This window comes from Oncorhynchus mykiss, chromosome 1 (genome assembly GCF_013265735.2).
Source record: "Oncorhynchus mykiss isolate Arlee chromosome 1, USDA_OmykA_1.1, whole genome shotgun sequence".
Lineage (NCBI taxonomy): Eukaryota > Metazoa > Chordata > Actinopteri > Salmoniformes > Salmonidae > Oncorhynchus > Oncorhynchus mykiss.
Genome location: NC_048565.1, coordinates 16,976,020 through 16,995,706, shown reverse-complemented (window position 1 = coordinate 16,995,706; position 19,687 = coordinate 16,976,020). Strand labels below are relative to the sequence as shown.

At 40.5% G+C, this 19,687-nt stretch overlaps 2 protein-coding genes across 5 annotated transcripts in view; both read right to left on the bottom strand.

Annotated features, from left to right (window-relative positions):
* LOC110493316 (cAMP-specific 3',5'-cyclic phosphodiesterase 4C) overlaps positions 1-13,198 on the bottom strand; it is a 153,857-nt gene extending 140,659 nt beyond the window's left edge. For 2 of the 3 annotated variants that reach the window (XM_036955227.1, XM_036955294.1), the window contains exons 1-2: positions 13,014-13,198; positions 2,048-2,116 (exon numbers count right to left, since the gene is read on the bottom strand). Coding sequence is in view for 2 of the 3 variants with exons in the window: in XM_036955294.1 (XP_036811189.1) it covers positions 2,048-2,068 (21 nt within the window). In the remaining variant the exon portion in view is untranslated. The remainder of the gene's footprint in view (positions 1-2,047; positions 2,117-13,013) is intronic. The other variant, XM_036955434.1, reaches the window with a different exon arrangement.
* A 1,681-nt stretch (positions 13,199-14,879) lies between these two features.
* Positions 14,880-18,840, bottom strand: LOC110493012 (cell wall protein RBR3). Of its 2 annotated transcripts, XM_021567397.2 has the most exons (5): positions 18,729-18,840; positions 16,239-16,655; positions 15,822-15,982; positions 15,402-15,478; positions 14,880-15,172 (listed from the first exon to the last, which is right to left on the bottom strand). In XM_021567397.2, the coding sequence occupies exons 1-4, from the start codon at positions 18,787-18,789 to the stop codon at positions 15,425-15,427; spliced, it is 693 nt and encodes a 230-aa protein (XP_021423072.2). In that variant the 5' UTR covers positions 18,790-18,840; the 3' UTR covers positions 14,880-15,172; positions 15,402-15,424. The 2 variants fall into 2 exon arrangements, with proteins under 2 accessions (XP_021423072.2, XP_021423060.2); XM_021567385.2 differs by having other exon boundaries at positions 14,880-15,478.
* Positions 18,841-19,687: the final 847 nt, after the last annotated feature.

Here is a 19,687-nt window from a genome sequence, read left to right as displayed (position 1 = left end):
TTGTAACCACTGTTGCATTCTGAGGGTAGCTATGTTTCGAATGGCAGGATTTACATACAGTGCCTTGAGAAAGTATTATTCACTTATTCCACATTTTGTTGTGTTATAGCCTGAATTCAAAATGTATTCAATTGATTTTCTCTCACCCATCTACACACAATACACACAAAGTGAAAATGTATATATAAAAAAATGCAAATCTATTGAAATGTAAAAAATGTAATACAGAAATAAGTACTCAAACTCGAGTCAATATTTGTATTAGCACCTTACACAGAAAGACTCACATCCGTAATTGCTGGCTAAGTCTCTAATAGCTTTCCACAACTGGATTGTGCAGCATTTCTTCAAGCTCTGTCAATTTAGTTGTTGATCTTTGCTAGACAACCATGTTCTGGATTTTCAAGTAGATTTAAGGAAAAAAATGGAACTCGGTATTGGATTTGCCCCAAACATAACACTTTGTATTCAGGACAAAAAAGTTAATTGCTTTGTCACATTGTTACTTTTGTTGCAACAGGATGCATGTTTTGGAATATTTTAACTATACAGGCTTTCCTTTCACTCTGTCAATTAGGCAAGTATTGTGCAGTAACTACAGTGTTGTTGATCCATCCTCAGTTTACTCCTATCACAGCCATTAAACTCTTTTTAAGTCACGATTGGTCTCTAGGTGAAATTCCTGATCGGTTTCCTTCCTCTCCGGCAACTGAGTTAAGAAGGACGCCTGTATCTTTGTTGTGACTGGATGGTGTATCAATACACCCAAAGTGTAATTAATAACTTCACCATGCTCAAAGGGATATTCAAGGTCTGCTTTTTTGAAATGTTCCCCCATCTACCAATAGGTACCCTTCTTTGCTAGGCATTGGAAAACCCCCCTGGTCGTTGTGGTTGAAGCTGTGTTTGAAATTCACTGCTCGACTGAAGGACCTTACAGATAATTGTATGTGGGGTACAGAGATTAGTAAATTTTTTCATGAGTATGTTAAACACTATTATTACACACAGTAATTCCATGCAACTTATTAAGGAAATCTTTATTCCGGAACTTATTTAGGCTTGCCATAACAAAGGTTTTGAATACGGGCTGACTCAAGACATTACAGCTTCTCATTTTTATTACATTTGTAAAAATTCCCCAAAACATAATACCACTTTGACATTATGGGATAGCGTGTGGGTCAGGGACAATTTTTTTTCCTTCAACTTAATCCATTTTAAATTCAGGCTGTAACAACAAAATAGGTCAAATAAGTCAAGGGGAGTGAATACTTTCTAAAGGCACTGTAAATTATCATATACTGTTGCTATTTTAAGTGTGTGTTTGTATCACTCTTTCTTACAGCTCCACCTCCTGGGGAAATCAGCAGGAGGTCCCTTGCCTAAATGTCATAATCAAAATAATTGATTCCATTAGCGGGAATGGAAAAACCCGACAGAATGAGAACATGAGCTGTGGCGTCAAGAGGTCTCATTAGTGTTACATGTGCAAACACCATTATTTACTTAAGGAAATTCAACTCTTAATGAATTCAACCTAATTAATTCACAGCTCTCATCCTCTCTTTTCCATTCAATTATAAGAGAATGAATAGAATAACTTAATTTTCCTCCATGGGAGGACACAAACCTCCTTGACACCTCAAAGATGACATAAGAGCCTTTTAGTCTCATGAAATCATTTCACCCTGCACCCCAGAGGTTCAGAGGGCTGTGTGTGCGCGTGGTTTGGAACCGCAGAGCCCTGTGTCACGAGTGAGGAATGCCCTGGAGGCACAGATAAGGCTTTATGACAGTGGCCTTTCATGTCCACCCACAATCACAAATCGCACACATACTTGAGCAAGACTTTTGACGGAGATAGTAATGCATTAACACATAGACAATTCACAGCCAGTGATGCAATAAAGAGCAAACAGCACAATCGGCTGTGATTCATGTTTTATGATTATCGCCCAAGATTATCGCACAAGGAGCCTCTCAGGGCAATAAGGTAGGGGGGGGGGGGGGGGGGGGGGGGAATACAGCTTTGACTCATAATTACCTCTGTCGACGGCCTAGCCATTGACGCAGAAGCTCTGGGATACCTTCACCCGGTGTGGTAGGATTGCAGCTGAGGGAGGCAAACAGAGTTGGGTTACATTTTCTAGTCCCATATGTCATGCTTTACTTATACAGCAACAAAAGAAAATCCATATTTTATAAAAGTGCAAACCTCATGAAAAAAAGTTGAATATTCTCTTTCAATAGGACCTGTGGTTTGTTTCCATAGCAGTTAATGATAATGATAATAATGTCTATGATTCATGATATGCATTGATTTGATTGCTCCTTGGAATGTGAGTCAATATGTTATCCTGTAAATATTGTCCATGATTCATAATATGCATTGATTTGATTGCTCCTTGGAATGAGAGTCAATATGACAACCTGCAAATCCCATGTGGCTTGTGTGGTTTGGCGGTTACAGCCGCTGACCCCGGAACATATGTATGCCAGAGTTCGGTATGGGTTCAAATCCAGCCCACTGACGCTTGACTCATCCTCCCAGGTCTTTCCAACATTTTATTATCTCTTCAATAAAGCAAAAACAATTTACAAAAAATGGGACTGCCCCACTCCTTAAAAAAAATACATATATACTGTGAATTCAAAACGCAGACCAACTTATTACAAGACATCTAGGCCTATCTAGTTTGAAGGTCTGTCCTTGTCCTTTAAATAATACAATACAGTTAATGCCTAATAATGAACTAGGGAAGGGCATGACATGTTTTGACTGTTCCAGTACTCGCATGATTTATTTCTGAGTACTCAAAAAACATTTTTTTTTACAACACAAAAAGGTCCATACGCACTGGGAAAAAAATAAGTGCACATTTATCTAAAGGCCTATACCAACAGTGAGCAACAATGCCTAATTTATCAAAGCATTACAGATAACAAACTGGCCATTGACTGTATATGGGGAAATTTAGCATTTAGGCTTTGTTAGGTACACCATCCCGTTCACGAAAATGGTTTGCTCCTCCAGACAGTGAGTCACGGGGCCGTGGCCTGCTATAAAAAAAAAACAACGCACCAAATACAACACATACAAATACAACAGGTGTTACCGTGAAATGCTTACATACAAGCCCTTCACTGTTATTTTTCTTAATTGCATTGTTGGTTAAGAAAATATTTACTAAATAAACTCAAGTTAAAAAAAAGTTACAATAACAAGGCTATATAAAAAGGGTACGGTGCGGTACGGTACCGGTACGGTGCCTAGTCAATGTACAGGGGTACAGGTTAGTTAAAGGTCATATGTACATGTTGGTAGGGGGAAAGTGACTATGCATAGATAAAAATAAAAAACACAGCAAGTAGCAACTGCGGGAATACTTTTTTTTTTAAGCTAATAGTAGGGGTTTGATTAATTGTTCAGCAGTCTAATGACTTGTGGTGGAAGCTGTTAAGGAGCCTTTTGGACCCAGACTTGGCGCTCCGGTACCGTCTTCCGTGTGGTAGAAGAGGCTTGGGTGGCTATAATGCCAAATGCCGAGCAGTTGCCATACCAGGAGGTGATGCAACAAGTCAGGATGCCCGCGATGGTACAGCTGTAGAACTTTGAGGATCTGGGGAACTATGCTAAATCTTTTCAGTCTCCTGAAAGGGAAATAGGCATTGTCGTGCCCTCTTCACAACTGTCTTGGTGTTTTCGGACCATGATAGTATGTTGGTGATGTGGATACCAAGGGACTTGAAGCTCTCAACCGATTCCACTACAGCCCAGTCGATGTGAATGGGGGCGTGTTAGGCCCTCCTTTTCCTGTAGTCCACGATCAGCTCCTTTATCTTGCTCACATTGAGGGAGAGGTTGTTGTCCTGGAACCACACGGCCAGGTCTCCGACCTCCTCCCAATAGGCTCTCATCGTTGTCGGTGATCAGGCCTACCACTGTTGTGTCATTGGCAAACTTAATGGTGGGTGTTGGAGTCATGCTTGGCCACACAGTCGTGGCTGAACAGGGAGTACAGGAGAGGACTAAGCATACATCCCTGAGGGGAACCAGTGTTGAGAATCAGCATGGCAGATGTGTTGTTGCCTACCCTTACCACCTGGGGGCGGTCCAAGATCCAGTTGCAGAGGGAGGTGTTTAGTCCCAAGGTCCTTAGCTTAGTGATGAGCTTTGTGGGCACTATGGTGCTGAATGCTGCGCTGTAGTAAATGAATAACATTCTCACATAGGTGTTCCTTTTGCCCAGGTGGGAAAGGGCAGGGTTGAGTGCGACAGAATGTGTCGGGGCGATATGCGAATTGGAATGGATCTAGGGTTTCTGGGATGATGGTGTTGATGTGAGCCATGACCAGCCTTTCAAAGCACTTCATGGCTAAAGACGTGGTGAGAGTCATTTAGGCAGGTTATCTTAGCGTTCTTGGGCACAGGAACTGTGGTGGTTTGCTTGAAACGTACAATACTGTTCAAATGTTTGGGGTCCTTAGAAATGTCCTTGTTTTTGAAAGAAAAGCTAATTTTTTGTCCATTAAAATAGCATAAAATTGATCAGAAATACAGTGTAGACACTGTTAATGTCGTAAATGACTATTGTAGCTGGAAATGGCTGATTTTTAATGGAATATCTACATAGACGTACAGAGGCTTATTATCAGCAACCATCTCTCCTGTGTTCCAATGGCACATTGTGTTAGCTGATCCTAGTATAATTTTAAAAGGCTAATTGATCATTAGAAAACCCATTTGCAATTATGTTAGCACAGCTGAAAACTGTTGTTCTGATTAAAGAAGCAATACAACTGTTCTTTTTTACACTATTTGAGTATCTGGAGCATCAGCATTTGTGAGTTTGATTACAGGCTCAAAATGGCCAGAAACAAAGATCTTTCTTCTGAAACTCGTCAGTCTATTCTTGTTCTGAGAAATGAAGGCTATTCCATGTGAGAAATTGCCAAGAAACTGAAGTTCTCGTTCAACGCTGTGTACTACTCCCTTCACAGAACAGCGCAAACTGGCACAAACCGGAATAGAAAGAGTGGGAGGCCCGGTGCACAACTGAGCAAGAGGACAAGTACATTAAATTGTCTAGTTTGAGAAACAGATGGCTCACAAGTCCTCAACTGGCAGCTTCATTAAATAGCACCCGCAAAACACCAGTCTCAACATCAACAGTGAAGAGGTGACTCCGGGATACCGTCCTTCTAGGCAGAGTTCCCCTGTCCAGTGTCTGTGCGCTTTTGCCCATCTTAATATTACATTTTCATTGGCCAGTCTGAGATATGTTTTTTTCTTTGCAACCCTGCCTATTAGGCCAGCATCCCAGAGTTGCCTCTTGCCTGAAATTCATGACTTCTGGTTGGGGTATGTACGTATGGTCACTATGGGGATGACATCATCGATGCACTTATTAATGAAGCTGGTGACTGATGTGGTATGCTCCTCAAGGCTACTGGATGAATCCCAGAACATATTCCAGTATGTGCTGGCAAAACAGTCCTGTAGCTTAGCATTCGCATCATCTGACCACTTCCATATTGAGCAAGTCACTGGTACTTCCTGCTTTAGTTTTTGCTTCTAAGCAGGAGGATAGAATTTATGGTCAGATATGCCAAATGGAGGGCAAGGCAGAGCTTTGTACGTGTCTCTGTGTGTGGAGTAAAGGTTGCCTCGAGTTTTTTTTACTCTGGTTGCACATGTGACATGCTGGTAGAAATTAGGTAAAACAGATTTAACTTTCCCTGCATTGAAGTCCCAGGCCACTAGGAGCGCCACTTCTGGATGAGCCTTTTCTTGTTTGCTTATGACCTTATACAGCTCGTTGAGTGCGTTCTTAGTGCCAGCATCAGTTTGTTGTGGTAAATAGACAGCTACAAAAAAATATAGATGAGAACTCTTGGTAGATAGAGTACCACACTACCTCAGGCGAGCAAAACCTCTAGACTTTTAATATTAGAGATTGCGCACCAGCTATTATTGACAAATAGACATCCCCCCTCGTCTTCCCGATGCACAGAAAACCCAGCCAACTGTATATTATCCATGTCGTTGTTCAGCCACAGCTCAGTAAAACATAAGATATTACAGTTTAATGTCCCGTTGGTAGGATAGTCTGGAACGGAGCTCATCCAGTTTATTCTCCAGTGATTGCATGTTGGCCAATATGACGGATGGTAGAGGCGGGTTACCTACTCGCCAACTTATTCTCACCCATCAACCAGATCCGTGGTCTCTGTATCCCCGTCTTCTCTTCATGCAAAGGACAGGGATTTGGGCATGGTCCAGGAGCAGCAGTAAATCTTTAGCGTCAGACTCAATAAAGAAAAAGTCTTAAACCCGTCCGAGGTGAGTAATTGCTGTTCTGATACCCAGAAGCTCTTTTCGGTCATAAGAGCCGGTAGCAGAAACATTATGTACAACATAGGAGCACGTAAAAACGGCAGCCATCACCTCCGGCTCCATTCTTCTAACAGGCAGAACGGCATCGAGGAATTCGGTTACTGTTCGATTGAATGTTAGAATGGGCAAAACGAATTACCTAAGCAGCTTGGACCATGGTATGATCGTCGGTGTCAGGCAAGCCGGTTCTAGTATCTCAGAGACGGCCAGCCTCCTGGTCTTTTCACACACAACAGTGTCTAGAGAATGGTGTGACAAACAAAAAAAATCCAGTCAGCAGCAGTCCTTTTGGCAAAAACAGCTCGTTAAAGCGAGAACTCAAAGGAGAATGGCAAGAATCGTGCAAGCTAACAGGCGGGCCACAACAGGAAATGAACGGCGCAGTACGACAGTGGTGTGCAGAATGACATCTCGGAACCCACAACTCGGCGGTCCTTGTCACAGATGGGCTATTGCATCAGACGGCCACACCAGGTTCCACCCCTATCAGCTAAAAACAAGAAAAGTGGCTCTAGTCAGCACGCGATCACCAACACTGTACAATTGAGGAGTGGAAAATTATTGCCTGTTCTGACAAACAGCCCCAGAAATACCTGACATGATGACTCCTTGCTGTCCCCAGTCCACCTGACTGTGCTGCTGCTCCAGTTTCAACTATTCTGCCTTATTATTATTCGACCATGTTGGTCATTTATGAACATTTGAACATCTTGACCATGTTTTGTTATAATCTCCACCCGGCACAGCCAGAAGAGGACTGGCCACCCCACATAGCCTGGTTCCTCTCTGGGTTTCTTCCTAGGTTTTGGCCTTTCTAGGGAGTTTTTCCTAGCCACCGTGCTTCTACACCTGCATTGCTTGCTGTTTGGGGTTTTAGGCTGGGTTTCTGTACAGCACTTTGAGATATCAGCTGATGTACGAAGGGCTATATAAATAAATTTGATTTGGAACCCAATCTTCAAAAAGGCAGTAAGGCATAGCCTTGCTTTATTAATTTAGCAGACAAGACGATCTGATTTCCAGAGCACTTATCATAGTCAAAACATACATTTTATAGTAAAAAAAACATTATGTAATGTATCAGAATAAAATAGAACAAAATATTTTTCCAAATGAAAAAAGTTGCCACTGCGAAGTGACGCGCATCTCGAGTTTGGAACAGTTATTCTCAAAGAGTGATCACTTGATCAATTTGGCGAGTTGAAAGAAAGAAAAAAATTCAGGGTTACAAACTAAAATCCTTCTTCTTTTCGATATAGATACTTTGAATTGAGTTTATTCCGCCGGTTCTTTGGAATTTTCTAAATGGATTAACAATTCCACATTGTACACTGCATGATGACGAATTACTGCCATGACATCGAAAAATAGACTTCCCGCAATTATTAAAAAACTGCAGTTTGTTGTTGGAAGACATTTTCCCACTTCAATCAACCAGTCTAATTTGAATTTCTGATAAAACTGTTGTCATTTAGCAAAGAATGTAGCTTGTGTATCCCATCAGTTTGATACTTTTTTATAGACATTTATTTCTGTAGGCCTAACAGGAGCTTGTGTGTGCGCAGTCGGAACACAATTTAGTAAATGAGACATGGAGGGGAAAGGGATTTTAGGGAGAGGATATGTGTGATGCTTGGCTTCTTTTGTTGTGACCCGCAAATCAACAAGTACAAATTGAACACTAGAGTCAATGCAAATAAATGTTGTCTTCAAGACAAAATTTCACTTGCCAGGTCAGGCAGCCACAAAGCACATTTCACCAAATAGTGAAGTATTTAAGATGGTTAAAGATCGAGCTTTGACGTCCGTTCGAGTACTCGTGCCCATCCCTTCACTGAATACACTCTTAAATATTAACCATGCTCTCTCTTTACCCCTTATAACAACTGCACAGGCCCCATATTAACATCCACAATCAGGTGTCATAAAAATACACAAAGGAACTCTTTTGAAGTTCTCTGCGTAGTGACGCACACCACTGTTTCATAGCAGATATGTTTGTTAATTCCTAACAGGGCTAACCTCAGCATGTCAAACCTTTAGAAGAAGGTGATAAGAACTGCAAAACATGCACAATGTCTTGACTTATAAGCAGGACAAACATTCACATCCTTTTTGGATACTGTATGACTACTAAGGATAGATACAAATGTTGGTTGAACTAAGTTAGCCAAGCCAATCCCAATATCATTAAGGTTTAAAGTCAAATAGAATTATCCCTAAGCAAAAGATGCATGTGTATCATAACGTTTGGGCTGTGAAAGATAGTGATAAGACAACATAAGCAGCAACAACCTAAGATTGGCACTGAAATTACCATGTTCTAAACAGTGCCCTCCATACTATGCCACGGAAGTTATGTCAAATAAAGTTATCGTACCTAGCATTTATAGTGCCTTCAGAAAGTGTTCATACCCCTTGACTTATTCCACATTTGTTGTGTTACAGCCTAAATTCAAAATTAGTTTTTTCCCCCCTCTCCCATCATCTACACACACACAATACCCATAATGACAGTGAAACATGTTTTTAGGAATTTGTAATATATAGAAAAATAAATACCAAAATACCTAATTGACATAAGTATTCGCACCCTTGTCAGCACCTACAGCTGTGAGTCTTTCTGGGTAAGTCTAAGAGCTTTGCACACCTGTGTTTGCACATTTATTTTTTTATTTTTTTAAGTCAAGCTCTGTCAAGTTGGATGTTGATCATTCCTCGACAGCCATAGATTTTAAAGCCGATTTAGGTCAAAACTGTATTCAATATCGTCTTGGTAAGCAACTCCAGTGTATATTTGGCTTTATGTTTTAGGTTATTGTCCTGTGAAAAGTTCATTTGTCTCCCAGTATGTTGGATAGCAGACAATGAGGTTTTCCTCTAGGATTTTACCTGTGTTTAGCTCAATTTAGTTTCATCCTAAAACTCCCTTGCCAATGACAAGCATACCCATAACATGATGCAGCCACCACCTGCATGAAAATATGAAGAGCGGTACTAAGTGATGTGCTGTTTTGGATTTGCCCCAAACATAACACTTAGTATTCAGGACATAAAATGAATTTATTTGCCAAATTTTTGGGCAGTTTTACTTTAGTGCCTTGTTGGAAAAATGATGGATGTTTGTGAATATTTGTATTCTGTACAGGCTTCCTTCTTTTCACTCTCTCATTTAGGTTAGTATTGTGGAGTAACTACATTGTTGTTTACTCTTATCACAGCCATTAAACTCTATAAATGTTTTAAAGTCACCATTGGCCTCATGGTGTAATCCCTGAGCGGTTTACTTCATTTCTGGAAACTGAGTTAGGAAGGACACCTGTATCTTTGTTGTGAATAGATGTATTGATACACCATCCAAAGTGTAACTAATAACTTCACCATGCTCAAATGGATATTCAATGTCTGTTTTTAAAATCCATCTACCAATTGGTGCCTTCTTTGCAAGGCATTGGAAAACCTCCCTGGTGGTTGAATCTGTGTTTGAAATTCACTACTTGACTGAGGGAGTTTACAGATAATTGTATGTGTGGGGTACAGAGATTAGGTATTGATTAAAAAAAAAAACATGTTAAACACTATTAGTCTATGCAACTTATTATGTAACTTGTTAAGCAAATGTTTACTCCTGAACTTATTTAGGTGTGCCATAACAAAGGGGTTTGAATACTTATTGACCTAAGACATTTCAGCTTTTCATTTTATATTCATTTGTAAAACTTTCAAAAAACATAATTCCACTGTAATTATGGGGTACTGTGTGTAGGCCAGTGACACAATCTAAATATAATACATTTTCAATTCAGGCTGTAATACAACTAAATTTTGAAAAAGGGGTGTGAATACTTTCTGTAGTCACTGTATATGGTTTAGTTTCCCACATTACATCTCTGTATCAAATTAAAGCCTGCAGTTTTGTGTTTGACATGCATTTCCAAATAGTGTCTGTCTGCTAACGGCATCTGATACTGTAACTCCAATGATGGTGAAACCAAATACATTTCTCTCTTTATTAAACATCTAGACTGTCACACAGGTTGCCAAACTACAAACAGCGCATATTTGGGCATCAGTTTTGCAAATATCCACTAAGCAAGCAGTTAAGCTCAGACTGCATCTTTTGTTTGACGGTTAATGGGAAAATCTGTTGAAAAGTAGTAGTAGCCCCCCATCTAAAGGACACACAAGGTAATCTTTCAAATCAAGGAGTGCTGGTACCGAGTCAATGTCAGTAGTCTTTCTCAGAAGACTGCATCCTTTACTGAACAAAAATATAAAACAAACATGCAACAATTTCAAAGATTATATACTGAGTTACAGTTCACATAATGAAATCAGTCATTTGAAATAAATTGATTAGGCCTTAATCTATGGATTTCACATGACTGGGCAGGGGTGCAGCCATGGGTGGTCCTGGGAGGGCATCGGGGAACCCATGTAGCAGCCAGGCCCACACACTGGGGAGCCAGTCCCAGCCAATCAGAATTAGTTGTTTTTCCCACAAAATACATTTATTACAGACAGAAATACCAACCCCCCTCAGATGATCCCACAGGTGAAGAAGACAGATATGGAGGTCCCTGGGCTGGCGTAGTTACAAGTGGTCAGCGGTTGTAAGGCTGGTTGGACGTACTGCCAAATTCTCTAAAATGACGTTGGAGGCGGCTTATGGTGGAGAAATGAACATTCAATTCTCTGGCAACAGCTCTGGTGGACATTCCTGCAGTCAGCATACCAATTTCACACTCCCTCAAAACTTGAGACATTTGTGGCATTGTACTGTGTGACAAAACTGCACATTTTAGTGGCCTTTTATACTGAGCACAAGGTGCATCTGTGCACAATTTTTTTTGTACTTCCAAAGTTGTGGCAAAATGGCTTATAGAGTCAAGGTTTTGGAGTGGCCCTCACAAAGCCCTGACCTCATACCTATAGAAATTTTGTGGGCAGAACTGAAAAAGCGTGTGCGAGCAAGGAGGCCTGCAAACCTGACTCAGTTACACCAGCCCTGTCAGGAGGAATGGGACAAAATTCACCCAACATATTGTGGGAAGCTTGTGGAAGGCTACCCGAAACGTTTGACCCAAGTTAAACTATTTAAAGGCAATGCTACCAAATACTAATTGACTGTATGTAAACTTCTGACCCACTGGAAATGTGATGAAAGAAATAAAAGCTGAAATATAATCACTCTCTCTACTATTATTCTGACATTTCACATTCTTAAAATAAAGTGGTGATCCTAACTGACCTAAGACAGGGAATTTATATGTCAGGAATTGTGAAAAACTGAGTTTAAATGTATTTGGCTAAGGTGTGTGTAAACGTCCAACTTCAACTGTATGTGACCCAATGTGAAATGTTTCTACAGGATGCACAGGGACATACCACAGACCATGCTGCCCACACTGCATACCCATCACAAAATGATCAGAATAGCTACAATAAAATATCCTGAATGGGACACAGGGTTACAATAGGTTACAAATGTTGGCTTTAGTTTCTTTGCACTGCATACAAACTCCAGCAGAGGCTAAGGACCTTCTGTTTATACTTAATCCGCAGAAATTTTGTGAACTAACACTCCCTCCCCAGCTCTGACTTTGCTGGTCGTAAGTACATTTTTCCTCAATAAAGTATCTTAAGATGAATGCAGCACTAACTAAGTCGCTCTCGATAAGATTACTACAATGTGAGTGAGTGAGTGAGTGAGTGAGTGAGGACAAGATGGAGCAAGAGAACGACAGAGGGAAATAGATCAAAAGGAAGCAGACAGTTGAACAGAAAGACAGGAAGATAAAGAGGAGTGGGAGAATGTATAAATGTTTTTGAGAAATGCATTCCAAATTCATATGGTAATGTCTGGTTTCAAAAAAGCACTTATGAGCTGTTCATAAAAATGTATTACGTTCAGTACACAATCTAAACAGTCTTCAAACAACCATATTGCCAAATATAATCATCCATGTTAATTATGCTAGCACAATCTAAAGTCTCTGAATTTAACAGAATCTCTTAAATTAAAGTAGCCTGGCCAATAATGTGGCCCAAGTTACATGGAAGGGACAGATATGAAAGGATAAGTTTTCTGAAGACTAGTTTCGAAATAAATTAGATTTCACTAGGCTGCTATAAATATACGACCACTGATGCGTAATTAATGTATAACTAGCCGTACACCAATAAATAATCGTGTGTGTGTGTGTATATATAAAGATACGAATGAATTATTGGACCTATATATCCATATTACAATCTTATTAAAATACCATGAGAATGTTGATTAAATATAAACAACTGGATAAAGAAAACAAGATACATAAGTGACTCCACCTGCCAGAATTGATTAAGGCAAGTAGGCTAATCTTCACAGTGAGTGGAAGACATATTTTGAAATGAAGTGTTTAAAAACAGCCATTGTGGAGCTAATTCCCCATACACTTGAAGTAAAATCATTTTTAAAAAATTTTAAAAAGTATATTCAATACCCATTTGATTTAGTTCCTTATTGAATACAAATCACACATTTCACTGCCTGTTTTCGAAATGTAGGTGTTACTTTTTAAAGTCTCGCGCCGTCGAGAAACATCTTTGAAAAGTTTCACTTTCTTACCTTTGGTCGCTCGACTTCTTGAGTATTTAGAGAAGGAAACCCACGGCAATTGCAAGTTATGAAGGAATATTTAGTTCTGGTCTCTTCATTGAAGGTCGTTGTCTTTATCATACATTTTATTGCTTTTACTTAGACTTCAAACTCCGTGAATGCTGCTTTCGTTGCGAATGACGTTGATTTAGTCACATGCCAGGAAATGTTTGTGGATGTAAACAATGTAAGCGTGCAACCAATGACTTATATATATACTAGATAACTATTTTGGGGCTCTGGGTTGAGGCCACTGCGCCTCCATCTTGGCACTCCCCCACCGGTATAAAAAAATATTTTTGAAGCTACAGAAATGCACGTATTACTGTCTACATTCGTTTTTTACACATGTATTATATTACAGACAACTTAATGTATACTTTTAAAGTATATTATGTGAGCTAAACATAAAAAATAAAAAAAATCCTTAAAGTATAATTTTATGTACATTACTAATGTTACTGTCCCCAATTCAACAAAAAAGATAGTTACTTAAATACATGTAATTTTGTCCTTGAAACATTTAATTTAAATACTGTAGAATTCCATTAATTCCTATGGAGGACTGCTCCTACTGGGGAGTGGCAATATGGCCGACTGGCGGCTTCAAAGCCTGTTAATGGCCAACATATATCGAAAGCAAGGCAGGGTTTATATGTCATTGCGTGCAACCAAGCGGGACACGCTGTTCAGCCAAATGATGGGAGGCTGGGAGGGGAACTTTGTTGCAAATGATGTACAGTAGCTGAAAAGTGAGAACTTTGTTGCGTAGTGACGAGTTCAACTAATTATTTTTTCTCTTTAATTTCACTGTCTTGTCAATGACAAGCCTGGAGTTTATTGAGAAAGTGGTCTATTATTGTCAATTTTCCCGGCTGGCATCCGACCTACTTTAGTTTACAGGTAAACAAGTCTAAAAATAAGCCTACTGCCTGACTGTTTATGAGGTTCACTAAAAATGATCTTAAAATAATATAACCCTACCACTAATCATAAGAGAATATATATAGAGCACTTTGTGACATCAGCTGATGTAAAAAGGGCTTTATAAATACATTTGATTGATATTTCTACCTTTATTTAACTAGGCAAGTCAGTTTAAGAACAAATCCTTATTTACTATGACGGCCTACTCAGGCCAAACCCAGACAACGCTGGGCCAATTGTGCGCTGCCCTATGGAACTCACAATCACGCCAGATGTGATACAGCCTGGATTCGAACCAGGTACTATACTGACGCCTCTTGTACTGAGATGAGGTGCCTTAGACCGCTGTGACAATCCGGATAACTAATTTACTAGCTGAATTGACATACACTGAGTATACCAAACATTATGAACACACTTTTTGCCCTGAGAACAGCATGGACTCCACAAGGTGTTGAAAGTGTTCCACAGGGATGCTGGCCCATGTTTACTCCAATGCTTCCCACAGTTGTCAAGTTGGCTGGGTGTCCTTTGGGTGGTGGACCTTTCTTGATACACATGCGAAACTTAAGCATGAAAAAATAAGCAACATTGCAGTTCTTGACACAAACCGGTGAGCCTGGCAGCTTCTACCGTACCCCATTCAAAGACTCAAATCTTTTGTCTTCCCCATTCACCCTCACACATACACAATCCATGTCTCAAGACTTAAAAAATCCTTCTTTAACTTGTCTCCTCCCCTTCATCTACACTGACATGTGACATCAATAATAGCTTTCACCTGGATTCACCTGGTCAGTCTATGTCATGGAAAGAGCAGGTGTTCTTAATGTTTTTATACTCAGTGTATCTTGATCCAATATATAACACATCTCATCTGGAGAAAAAGAGAACACAATTAAATGCAATCATTTATTTATTTCAACCCATACAAAAATTAGGCCTGTTTCTCATAGTCTTTTCAAGAAACAGAGAATTTGGCTTTATTATAGCTTTTTTAATAGCTTTATTTCTAGTGATACCTGACACATTAGCTGTGTTTATAAAGGCAGACCAATTCTGATATTGTGCCAATAATTTGTATTTTTACAAATCAGATCTTTCGCTAAAAATTTGGCAAAAGATCAGAATTGGGCTACCTGTGTAAACGCAGACATTGTCTGTGCATCTTCTGTATTCAGTTCCTTGATGCATCCATCCACCTGTGAATGAACAGTACCAACGATCGACTTCAGTATGCTGCTGACCAACCTGGGAGGAGATATTCTTTACCACATCACAGGATTGCTTTTAGTGCCTATACTGACTTCCTTCAAACACACGTCACTTTCCAGCAGCCAGACAAAATAAACAAACAAAAACAGGAACATAAACATGATGGTGGGTGACACGTCCTCATGAACAACGTTGTCTGAACCCCAAATAGAATACCTTCTCTCATGATGTGTTTTCTTTCAGAATTGTTTTTCAGGGTAACGGGCAAATGGAGACTCTTCATTTATTTTGCCCTGAAAATAGGAATTAAAAGGAAGATTTACAATTAATTTGGATTCAAAGATTTGTACCTTTTGAATGTATTGCATTTGAGACAAAAGACTGGAGCACAAAGTGTGTAAAGCACATAATTTAAAAAAGAAACCATCTTTGCATAGAATTGATCATCAACGTCAAGTATCTGATAAACTGGCCTAATTCTCACGTGTTAAAGAATACATATTGGCTTACATGACTTTGGTTTCCTGTGCGTTAAACAGCTTTTCTTCTGTCACTTCTATATCCGAATGTCCTGTTCATTGAACAGGAAGCTCTTTTGCATGCAATATCTATACCACCAATACAAAATCAATTCACCAATGGCACATCTTCAAGCCTCTGAAATGTTGAACCTCTGGGAGTAATGAGCTTTGCAATTCCAACAGCCAGCAGAAGACCCAGACAGATGCAGAATATGCAGAGGACTGCTACGAGGCCCGGACTCCTTGATAAGACATGTCTCCCATCACTTTCTAAGGCTAAAGAATAAATAATAGTGATAAAGTATGGTTACAAAAAATATATAAATCAGTTCTCTTAAAAGTAAATTTAATCTATTAAATCAGGTGGCATTTCTGAAACATGAACATTCTGTTCTCTTGAAAGCTTAATTACAACAGAACCTATGTGTCCACTGGTAACAGTTTGCTTTACCACTAAGACTCATTGTCTGCAAGGATTATTTCATTTGATTAATTCAATAATATATAAATTATTTTCATGTGAAACACACACCTGTGCTTGAGCTCATGTTCCCTGTCGTAAAATCAGAGCTTGGCGACAATGTTGATGAGAAGATTGAGGATGTTGAGTCATGACCAACTATTCCAGTTAGGGTCTGATTCATAGTAGTGTCAGCTGTAAAACCTGTAGAGGTTTGTGTGGTGGTGCTGCCATTGGATGATTGTGATGGAGTCAGTGGCTGAGAGTATTGGGAAGGCTCAGTTGCAGGTGATGAAGGGGATGATTCCATTGGGACTCTAGTGTCACCAGTAGGATCTGTATTAGGTGCTTCACTGACTGATGAACTTGTCCTACTGGTTGGCATGGCAGGGGCCACTGTGGGGATGGTGACAGACAATGTTGGGGTATTCCTGGTGGTTGCCTTCATTGGAGTCACTGTCAAGGTTGATGATAGGGCTCCAGAGGACCCTGCATTAAAGGAGTGTCAGTATTGGATCATTTCATATTTACATACAGGCATATTCATATCTTGTTATGATCTGTAACTGGGTCATCCTCGATAACAAATCTGCATCTGAGTCCAATGTTTTGAGACAATTTGTTTGTGGTAAAACAAATTGAGCCAAAACCTGGTATGCATTTGGGTAGTCTATTGTGATAAACCAGGGATGGGAAGGGGGGTCTCAATTTACTGTTGAGAGTTAGAATAGTAGAATACACAAGGTACAATTTTAAAATTTGGTTGTGCATCAGCAGTTTCTCTTTTTATGTCAGTCAATATTTTTTAGATCAATAAGTTAGCTCGCCGCTAAACTATCTAAGCTTGTTATCAGTCTCACTCTGATACACTAAATGACCAAAAGTATGTGGACACTTGCTCGTCAAACATCTCATTCCAAAATCATGGGCATAAATATGGAGTTGGTCCCCACTTTGCTGTAGTAACAGCCTCCACTCTTCTTGGAAGGCTTTCCACTAGATGTTGGAACATTGCTGCAGGGACTTGCTTCCATTCAGCCACAAGAGCGTTAATGAGGTCGGGCGCTGATGTTGGGCGGTTAGGCCTGGCCCGCAGTCGGCCTTCCAATTCATCCCAATGGTGTTCAATGTAGTTGAGTTCAAGGCTCTGTGGAGGCCAGTCAATTTCTTCCACATCAATCTCGACAAACCATTTCTGTATGGAACTCGCTTTGTGCACGGGGACATTGTCATCCGCCAAACTCAGATTTGTCCGTTGGACTGCCAGATGGTGAAGAGTGATTCATCACTCCAGATAACGCATTTCCACTGCTCCGGAGTCCAATTGCGGCGAGCTTTACACCATTCCAGCCAATGCTTGGCATTGCACATGGTGATCTATTTCATGAAGCTCCCAACAAACAGTTGTTGTGCTGACGTTGCTTCGAGAGGCAGTTTGGAACGCAGTAGTGAATGTTGCAACCGAGGACAGACAAGGACAGCACTCGGCGGTCCCGTTCAGTGAGCTTGTGTGGCCTACCACTTCGCTGCTGAGCCGTTGTTGCTCTTAGATGTTTCCACTTCACAATAACAGTACTGACAGTTGACCGGCTGTGTGCTCGATTTCATACAGCTGTCAGCAACGGGTGTGGCTGAAATAGCCGTATCCACTAATTTGAAGCGGTGTCCACATACTTTTGTATATATGGTGTATCATATTAAAAACTGCAAACATTTCTCTCCCTTCCATAGAAAACTTGCTTTAAAGCTGTGACATTTTCTCTACACCCCAAATGTGTAGAATTGCACAAAATGAACCCTTTTTTTTAAATTGTCAAGATTGCCAATAAAACATTTTGAATGCAATGTGGTGGTGAGGGAAGCACTCATGATCAGTTCAGATTTTTTGTGGCCCCCCACCCCCATCAAAGTTGCTCATCCCTGTGATAGACTGTTACTGGCCAGTGCACACGCAACATTTGGTTCTGTACTGGGTGCTGAGATTAGCATTTGGGTAGCACAACTGGGTCGATTGACAAGGTTACATGTAGAGCTGGAGTGTAAAAGAGAAACGTAATGTCTGTTTTGCTAATGAAGAACAAGACTTCACATGATTTGCATATTATGTAAGTAATACTACATTTTGCAATATCTAAAATGGTAGATGTAAATAACCCAGATGGTGCCATTATATTAACAGACTACTATAGATTCAACTAATCCCAAACTCATATTTGCTTGGAGGCATGCCCCTGGCCTTTTAGGTTTCACTGGAACGTTCTTCATTAGTAACCTAATGCCCTATGACCTTAGAAAAAAACCTGTATTAAATTCAGACCTTTTTATAGAATACTTTGTAGCTGCTTGTATGTATTATACAAAAATAAACCTATATCACTTGACCTGAAACCATGTCCTGTATTGTGTTAAACAGGTATTTCCTAGTCATGTTTTATTTTTACAGTATGACCCTAACCTCAATTGTTGCATAATTTGCATATAAAATGAGCCCTCCATCCAGTTTAGGTAAATTATTCTCCAAGTAAACAGGTTTCACGAAGAAAATGTAAAATATTGACTTACCAAGAGCGACGGCTACCGAAACAAATGATATAAATATAGTGACACCCATTACACCTGCCATGTTGCCCTAGAGGTAAAGACACTCAACTCAACAACACGTCCACATTATTACATCCTTGAAAGCAGGATGTTGGTAAATGGCCAGGGAGGTGTGCTTATTTTTTCAGTGCATATTCAATGGCTGGGGCTGGCGAGTCATTGTTTGAACAAGTATGTTAGCTCAATAATAAAATGCGCCGCTCAAATTTACCACCCTCAAAGTGTCGGGAATTGAATGGCAGGCAACAGCCTCGAGGCTTTACGGTGGGATTAATTTGTCACGCCCTGGCCATAGAGAGGCTTTTTATTCTCTATTTTGGTGAGGCCAGGGTGTGACTAGGGTGGGCATTCTATGTTCTTTTTTCTATGTTTTTGTATTTCTTTGTTTTTGGCCGGGTATGGTTCTCAATCAGGGACAGCTGTCTGTCATTGTCTCTGATTAAGAACTATACTTAGGTAGCCTTTTCCCACTTGTGTTTTGTGGGTAATTCGTTTTCCGTGTGTGTTTGTGTGCACCTCGGTTGCGTCACATTCTTTGCTGTTTACCTGTTTGTTTTTTGGTTGTTTCGGTTTCACTTTCATTAAAAGGGTGCCAGAGCCGCCCTCCTGTCCGGAGCCGCCCGTCAGTCCGGAGCCGCCCGTCAGTCCAGAGCCGCCAGAGCCGCCCTTCACACCGGAGCCGCCCTTCACTCCGGAGCTGCCAGAATCGCAGCCCCTCAGTCCAGAGGCGCCCCTCAGTCCAGAGGCACCCTCTATGAGGGTCTTCAGTCCGGGGCCCGCTGTGAGGGTCCCCGCTCCAGAGGCGCCACCTAAGTGGGCCAAGACAGAGGTGGAGCGGGGTCCATGTCCCGCACCCGAGCCGCCACCGTAAAGAAGGCCCATCCGGACCCTCCCCTTTAGAGTCAAGTTTTGCGGTCTGA